This window comes from Haplochromis burtoni, unplaced genomic scaffold, assembly GCF_018398535.1.
Source record: "Haplochromis burtoni strain Fernald_Lab_line unplaced genomic scaffold, NCSU_Asbu1 Contig_1581, whole genome shotgun sequence".
In the NCBI taxonomy this organism is placed as follows: domain Eukaryota; kingdom Metazoa; phylum Chordata; class Actinopteri; order Cichliformes; family Cichlidae; genus Haplochromis; species Haplochromis burtoni.
In genome coordinates, this window is record NW_024583942.1 from 9310 (window position 1) to 18243 (window position 8934).

Genomic DNA, 8934 nt, shown 5'->3' on the forward strand with positions numbered 1-8934 from the left:
GAGAAAGGCAGGAAGAGGAGGTGTTTGTGCAGCGCAGATGGGCGTGGCTGGAAGAGCGGTAACACCCTCCCTCGGAGCCCTTTTTTTTCAACAATGAAACGATGTTGGGTGATAAACACTTTTTTTTAAAAAGCCTAATAACAAATACCATCTTTAATCCTTAAAAATACTAATAAAAATATAAATTGCCACTCTTTTCTGTTACCGTCATCAGCCCAGCCACACCCATCCCCCAATAGATAAAATACAACTGTTAAGTTGCATATTATCTATTATCTTGTATCTATCATCGTGTTTTATAACCCCCAAAACACAAACACATCCTCCAACCACACACACACACACACACACACATGTTTTGTTTTCAAACACCATTGCAGTGTATTTCGCACCTCAAACCTTTTGTAAACAATAAAACAAATACAAGTAAACTGAAACAAATTACAGGTTGCAATAAAATAAAGTACAAACTCTTTTAATAACAGAAATCTTTATGGTTTAATTTATTGTACGTGTAGTTTTTTTTAACTGTGTAAGAATATTTAACATTATGCTATCAATACATTTAAAAAAATGCCTCTCTTCAAAATGGGTTTAAAAACATAAACAGCTGTGGGATACTGTTTGCCCATGATTTGGACAGCCCAGTGCGGGCTTCCGACACAGGGGGATACCTACCTTGGCACTAGGGCTGGTTATCATCACTGATTTCTAGAATCGGTTGGATTCCAATTCGATTCAATTTTTTCTCAGACAGTCAGAAATATTAGAATTTTGATCATTTATCAGTACTGATACTTCATCAGAGGTTTAAGCATATGCAATATACACAACAGATGCCTTTGTGTCAAAGTAACTAAGGATAAAACACAGAAAAACATGAAGGAGATTTTCCTGGCCTGGCTTTTCCTTAAAAATATTCTGCAGTGGATCAAAAACTGAAGAAAACCGTTAATCAACATATGAACATTACCTGATGTGGAGGCTCCCTTTCTGACCAAGCTGAGCTTTCCCTGACTGTCGCACACATATAACTCATTGTCATCGCCTAGATTGTATTTAAAGACTGCCTGTGGCACTGCATCTCTGCCACCTACGGTGGTGTTCTCCACTAATTCACCAGTTCATATTAGTTTATATTTTTCTTTCATTGTAAATAAACCTATTAAACTTCACATCAGTTGTGCATACATAAAAGCTGCAATGATGCCAGTTGCAACTCTTTCTCCTCCTGCTCTCCTGTTATTGCTCACCCTCTTCTCTCTTGCTGTCCCTCTACAACTAAAAAAAATCTACTACCTTTGCCACTCTCCACTATTCCACTCCCTCTCTCTTCTCTTTATTACTCAGTCCACCATATTCAATAAACTTTATAAAATTGTATCTGCATCTCAGACTCCCTTTGACCCAAATGTTCTGTATTATTAAAAAAAAAGGCTAAACTCTGTGTTTCATTCTAGCCTGGGTTTATCTTACATGGAAACACCCTGTAGTTGATCAGCATTCAAAATTACTTACAGATCATCGGAATCATCAAGAAGATCAGACTTGGTGCAGATAAAATGAATTTGCTGACATTCGCCACCATTTCCAATCAGACTACTGACACTTTCCAGGATCTCCCAGGCCTCTTTCTCTGATGCTGCTCGATTAATTTCAGTCACAATCCACACAGTAGAACAATCTCCAACTATCTGAAAGGAGAATAACATGTCTCAGTGCTTCATTGAAAGATGACTGTTTACAGACAACACAGTATAAGCAAAGAGCAGTAAATGTGAATTACCCCTTTCCACATCTGATCTCTGCTCTTGTTACAGTCACCATTTCCAGGAAGGTCCACAAGTGTGACATGCTGGAGAAAAGGATTGTTTGGCACCCTGACAGTCACACACTTCACTAGTGGCCAAAACCACTTTTTTCCTTCATTGCCTTCTCCTTGTTTTGACTCACTTCTTGTGTACTTGACAAATTGTGCAGAAAGTTCATTAGCCTGCAATAAATAATGAAAGTAAAGCAGTGCAGTTTAATTTCAGTCCTCACAGAAAGTGCTTTATAGAATTCATTAAAAAGTCAGTGACATAAAAAAGGTTAAGTAATTAGTGTTCAGTTTTAGATTTAAATGATCAGATTGTGTCATGTACAAGCTTCCCCTTGTGTTATATTGGACCAAGAAAAACATCAATCAAATCCAAAATGAAAATAGATTTTTATGATTTATTTAATTTTTTATTCTCTATTTAAATCATGCTATGAACACTCTTGTTCTCAACAGCCAGTATTACTATTAGCAGAAACTACTTCATGTCGGCATTTTGCACAGTTGTCCACTTTAACTGAAGGTTAAGTAATTAGTGTTCAGTTTTAGATTTAAATGATCAGATTGTGTCATGTACAAGCTTCCCCTTGTGTTATATTGGACCAAGAAAAACATCAATCAAATCCAAAATGAAAATAGATTTTTATGATTTATTTAATTTTTTATTCTCTATTTAAATCATGCTATGAACACTCTTGTTCTCAACAGCCAGTATTACTATTAGCAGAAACTACTTCATGTCAGCATTTTGCACAGTTGTCCACTTTAACTGACTGTCAGACACTGATTTACTTTGTGGCCACTTTGATTCAGTCTTTGCTGAATTTGCTCAGCAGTGAATTTCTACGGTGCGATTTAAAGTGTAAGAGTAGGTTAAAATAGGGAACTGATCACTGTTGTGTGATAAGGGAAAAGGTTCTTACTGCGATTATTTAAAATAAAAACAATCATGCTCTACATCACGGACCTGGACCAAACTTGGGTCTTGTTAACCAGTTATTACAAGAACAGATTTATTTTTTCTGGCAATGTGATCATCTAAAGATCATTGTGGGATCTCAGTAAGATCTGTTTTGTTTTGATCACTGGATCTGTTTTCAGTGTTTTGTTTTTTGGACTTTTGAATCTATGCTGCATGCTATTTTCAGAAGTGAGATATGTTTTTAGTTCTTAGGCTACGTTCACACTGCAGGTGTTAATGCTCAATTCCGATTTTTTGATCAAATCAGATTTTTTTGTCTGCTTGTTCACACTACAAATAAAATGCGACAGCAAACGCGCTCTAGTGTGAACGCTCAAAGCGGCCCGCATGCGCAAAAGAAGACGTCACACACAACGCGCTCTGTTTAGACCCAGAGCAAACAGTATTGTTTGACTGATGGCCCTTAATATAAAGACTTCGGACTTTACGTTTCCCAATTTTTGCTTTAAGTTATTTTGTTATTTACATAATAATGTAAATAACCTAATAATGATCCTTATTGCTGTTTTAGAGAGGAGCGGTGCTTCAAAGGATAGCTGCAGATTTCTGTCAGAATCTGCAGATTATACAGTACAAATAAAATGTTCACGTTTCTCCAACGTTGTCTTCCCAACAGTTTCACTGACATCTACGCTGGATGGCCAGGAAGCGACCGCGATGTCTTCTCGGGCGCTTCTCTAGTACTGATAATTGGCGTCTGTCTTGTGTCGGTGACGTAAAAGACGGATTTGATGCGACCTGACCGTTCAAACAGCAGTCGCTTTCTAAAACATCGGATATGTATCGGATTCAGTACCACATACGAAAGTGACCCAGATCGGATTTGAAAATATCGGATTTGCACCGTTCACACTGTCACACCATGATCGGATATGGGTCGCATAGTGTCAAAAAAATCGGATTTGATGCGCTTTCGCCTGCAGTGTGAACGTAGCCTTAGTCTTTTGTTTATTTGGTCAGTTCCCTTTTTGTGTCCAAGATGTCCTAGTTTCACCTGTGTCCCCTTCCCAGCATCCCCTGTGTGTCCCCTGTCTGTTATAGTAGCAATATGAGTTTGTCTTACTGATTCACATCTCAATATCTTCCGCCTGGATTGGAGAAATTCTGGAATTTCTTTGAAATATTTGTTCTCCATGAGGTTTTCAGAGGACTTCTCTTTCCATTCTTCTCCATAAAGTGCTGACAGCTTTTCAACAGCATCACGATAATCATCGTCGCCTTCCTTGTCCTGATCTTCATTATTGTCAAGAAGCTGATGAAATGACCACAACTCATCTTTCCACTCCTACAAAAATAGATGACAAGCAATTTATTGAGGCATGTACCCAGCCTTAAGCTCCAAGAACTGCACTATAACAAATTATTTAGTTTTAAGTACAAATCAAACTTTGAGAATTCATTTTACCTCCTTTGTGATGAACTCAATTTCTGCTTCATACTTTGTGCTACGTGTGTTGGCTTCCACTTTGATCATGACTGAGGTGCAGGCATTGATGCTTCCTGAAGGTAAAAGATTCTTCTCTTCAATGATGGCATTTATCAAAGAGCTCTTTCCAGCCCCGGTTTTACCAAAGACACCAACCAGCTCCCTCTTGTCTGTCTCCAAATCACTGATCTTTTTCCTGTTGAACAAGATTTTAAATATGGGTTAATTGATTCAGTCATGAAAACTTTTTATGCACGCTTTAAAAAAGAGAGTTTCAAAGAGAGTTATAATCATGGTAGTGATCATCAAATGAAATATCACTAAATATTTTAGTTTTATACACATACACCACTAATTGTTTACTGTATGTTGTTTTGATCAGCATCTTCCTTTTTGTGTCAGTTAAAGCTAAAATGTTTCCCCCAAGAGTTGGTAGATAACAGGAACAGCAAAAAATGTAGTTAAGTCACCAAAACCTCCTAAAAATATCAGTCTTTGTTGGTCTTAACTTTGATAGTTTTATTTTACTAATAAATCATTCTGTGATCTATAGTTGTACTGCTGTTAAGTCAAAAGTATAACGTAAAATAGCTAAACAAAGAACCAACACACCAAACAGACTGACACAAGAAACTAATTGGTGAATATGGAACCAAACTATCATCTGGCCGAGTGGTGCGACACCAACAACCTGCTGCTTAACACCGAGAAGATCAAGGAGCTCATCGTGCACTACAGGAGGAAAGCTGACCCACATCCACCCATCTACATTAAAGGGACGGCTGTGGATTATGTGAGCAGCTTCAAGCTCCTTGGAGTCCACATCTCCGAGGATCTCATCTGGACGACCAACTGCTCCAAGTTGGTCAAGAAGGCTCACCAGCGCCTCTTCTTACTGAGGACTCTGAGGAAGAACCACCTGTCCTCAGACATCCTGGTGAAATTCTACTGCTGCACCATCGAGAGCATCCTGACTAACTGTATAACAGTCTGGTATGGGAGCCTCTCTGCCTCGGACCGGAAGGCGTTGCAGAGGGTCATGAAAACCGCCCAGCACATCGGTGAAAGACCACTTCCTGCCATACAAGACATCTACAGGAAGGTGTCTAAAAAGGGCTGGGAAAATCATCAGAGGCCACTGTCACCCAGCACAAGGACTCTTCGACTCCTGCCCTCTGGGAGGCGCTACATGAGCCACAGGACTAAGACCATCAGGTAGTGGTAACAGCTTCTTCCCCACAGCTGTCAGACTCCTGGACTCTGACCCACATTAAACTCATGGACTGAACATACACACACCTACAACCACCTATAACTGAACACACACACAATGGACAAAACAAACAAATGGCCAACTGTACCCTCATACACAAAATAATAACATGGACCGGTTCAGGTGGTGGTTCACCAACCTTACAACCACTAGCACTTTATATAACCACTGTAGAAATTACCCACATATCTCACTGATCTGAACTGCACTACTGTAAATGCTGTATAGACAATCATTCTGTACAATACAATAATTATAGTTCTACAACTGTTTATTAATACTCACAATTGTATATCTACAATCAGTATAGTTCATATTTCATATTTCTGTATAGTTTTCATATTTTTAACCATATTTAAATCCTGTTCATAGCCTGTACATAGTTTGTACACTCACTACAGCCTGTACATACTTATAGTTATAGCATATTCATAAAATACCTTCATACCGTGTACATTGTAACATACCCATAATTAGGGATGGGTACCGGTGTCCGGTGCCATCTGACATAAACGGTAGTAACCAGACCGAAAAGCAGCGCACATTTCGGTGCTTTATTTCGGTGCTTTTATTCCCTGAGCTGTGATACACTTCTAGCCAATCATTTTACGTTTCCGAGGATAGTAGGCGGGGCCCCTTCCTATGCTTTATTCCCTGAGCCTGTGAGTAGGCAACTTCTCATAGGGCCATTCCATGTTTAGACAGTTCTCCCAGGATAGTAGGCGGGGCCAGGTACGTACGTTCTTTTACAGCAGAGCTACAGATTAAAAATGCCCAAGGCGAAGCGGTCAAAAGTCTGGCTGTACTTCACAGCAAAAAATGTAAACTCAGCAGCCTGCAACAAGTGCTTTAAGCAGATTAACTGTGACTTATAACGTGGCAAAGGCGGTTATCAACCGGTCATTAATGCGATGAACAGCCGGTGGGCGACGGGCATAGTGTTTGTTTTTTTAGAAGCCCACACAGAAATTATGACTAAACAGTACAATTTGATTAGCCTTGCATAGTGTTTTTTTTTATAGCGTTTTTTTTAAAAGCCCAGAAATGCACCGTATTTGATAGCTTGCTGTGAGACCTCACACCGCGCGCATCTACTGCGGGTGGGTTGCCTGTTATCGGACCCGGAGTTAGCATTTCATTTTTCTGATTTCGTATTATAGGGACGTGTTGGGTGGCCAGAAGCGTAATATACCGACGATTTGTCACATAGCATAACATGTTACGCTTTGGGAGTGAGAACGTGTTGTCTTTTCATGTTTGCCTCGGTTCTCTCCAGGTACTTTGGTTTTCTCCAACAGTCCAAAGACGTGCAATTAGTGCATTTAGGTTAATAAATCCTCATCAATGTAGTTACTCATTCCTGTGACTGTATCTTGGTGTAACCAGTGTGACATCCATAAAGTTTGTTTGGACTGAATCATTTTAATTGTTGTGATCATGTGAATATACTGCTTATTTTTGCGTGTGTCAAGACTCTTGAAAAGGGACCATCTTCTCTGTGTGACTCAATTACACATAACTAGCAGTTTTTGAGGATGTTTTACAGATATTTTCTGCATTTTTGGTTTCTTTAAAAACAATCTCTCTTTGATCTGTTTGTGAAACTGTCACATGATCAGGAGTGGAACCAGGCCCATACATTACAAAATATGAAAAAACTTAATACTCACTTCAAGAAAGCACTGAGTTTGTCTTGGTCATTTAGTCTGGCATGTACAAATGTCATGATGCTTTTCACATCAGACAGTATGATTGATTCTGTGGACAAAGAAAGGAAAAAACTATTTAAAACAAATAGACTAGAATAAACAGAAAATGTAAAATCTCATGTAAAAAAAACAAACAAACAAAACAAACGTGTGTGAATTAGAGTATATCAGGACCATAATGTGACCACTTACCAATCAAACTTACTATACCGTGCATCAAGCTGACTGTTAAATTTTGACAACAGCCAAAGAAAAAGTAATTTCTAGCATCAAAGATGAAACTGGCATGTTGGGCAAATTGTGCTGCACAGAAATTTAACCCTTAAACTGTGACACTGTTTAGAAAGAGACGTAAATACCTGCAAATCCTGGCATAGACAGACGCTGTCGCTTAGCTGGTGACTGCAACCTGCTGGCGTCACTTTGAAGATCTGATTTTCTCTTTCCTGATTGGATAAAAACAACAAAAAATAAGAACAAAAAATGTGTTTCTCTCAGCATTGTAATTTATTCTTAGTAAAGTTATGTAGATTGAAAGGCACCAATATTTAGGTGCAAACACAGAATAATATGAGATGCAATAAATACTGATGCATGTGTCTCACCTGTATCACTTGTGGATGGCAAGACCTGAGGATGAATATGAGTTATACAGGAAATTATTACTATTTGCATTGGCATTGCTCTTTAACAACATTTGAAGGACACTAGCATACAAGTTTTACAATCAACAAACTTAAATGCAGTTATATTTATAACTAGCAGACTGATGAAGAATACATTATATACCTAATACCTTATCACAGAATTGGAGACTTTGCTTCGCACCCTTAAAAATCCTATAGCTAGCCAGGCCCCTTTAGCCTGTCCAGTCAAAGGCTAGCTCCCTCTGGCAAATTGTCCCGAACAGTCGGGGAAACAAGATGACTGGGTGACGATGAGGAGGAAGCATAGTCTTAAACAGAAGTCCCCGGTACACCACCAACCTGTTCATGTGTCTAACTGTTTTTGCCAACTTGGCAAAACACTCGCCAGGAATCAAACTCTGGTAATTGGTGATTCTGTTCTTACTTGAATCGAGGAGGGGGCCTAAGGGTACACCTTTCGCCATCTTAGAATGCTGTAATTGCAGCCATTCCCCAACTCTCTGAATGGTATTCATGGCCATTGATCAGCGGGTTTTGGTCAGTGGTTGTTGATCAATGGTCATGAGAATTTGCATAATTAACATTAAGGAACTGACCTCCCAGCCCATTGTTCCTTCACTGGACTGGTTTCAGTCATTATGCAAATGTACTGCAGTCAGCTGAAACTAAAGAAGTCACTTGGATGAGTGACGAAACGGTTCTCACACAAAACGCTACGTCCAGATGAACAGAATCAAGTTTTGGAGATTTACTTTCCTGGATGATTGATGCATCAAGACAAAACGATAGTAGTCAAAGAACATAGTACAAAACTGATATATCTCAGGATTAGGCCAGTATACCAGAAAATAGTAAAAGAGTTGCTTTTAACGGCGGCTTTTTACCCATCACTGAATTAATTACTGGCCGTGCATTTCTTTGAATATATATCCAGATAAAGTCACCTTCTGTTCACAGGAAATAGCATGATGTAAGAAACTTAATTACTTTAACAGATTGGAGGTTCTTCTTGAATCTCATTATTCATATGGGCCAAGTTCTTGCCTTGTGATAAAGGTTCATACCAGACTATGTATAA

The 8934-nt window shown here is 38.9% G+C and overlaps 1 protein-coding gene across 1 annotated transcript; it reads right to left on the reverse strand.

Moving 5' to 3' along the window:
• Positions 1–1455: 1455 nt before the first annotated feature.
• On the reverse strand, positions 1456–8200 carry LOC121813355 (nuclear GTPase SLIP-GC-like). Its single transcript, XM_042217083.1, has 7 exons — positions 7815–8200; positions 7569–7655; positions 7171–7258; positions 4207–4423; positions 3865–4086; positions 1787–1993; positions 1456–1694 (listed from the first exon to the last, which is right to left on the reverse strand). The coding sequence occupies exons 1-7, from the start codon at positions 7888–7890 to the stop codon at positions 1515–1517; spliced, it is 1077 nt and encodes a 358-aa protein (XP_042073017.1). The 5' UTR covers positions 7891–8200; the 3' UTR covers positions 1456–1514.
• Between the last annotated feature and the right edge of the window lie 734 nt (positions 8201–8934).

What these genes read in the sequence shown, in the direction of transcription:
- LOC121813355 (XM_042217083.1), bottom strand. Translation starts at nt 7,890, where the DNA reads ATGCCAATGCAAATAGTAATAATTTCCTGTATAACTCATATTCATCCT. An exon ending in TTGAGTTCATCACAAAGGAG is followed by an intron (nt 4,087 to 4,206) that starts GTAAAATGAATT and finishes CTATTTTTGTAG; the next exon opens with GAGTGGAAAGATGAGTTGTG. An exon ending in AGATATTGAGATGTGAATCA is followed by an intron (nt 1,994 to 3,864) that starts GTAAGACAAACT and finishes TATTTATTGCAG; the next exon opens with GCTAATGAACTTTCTGCACA.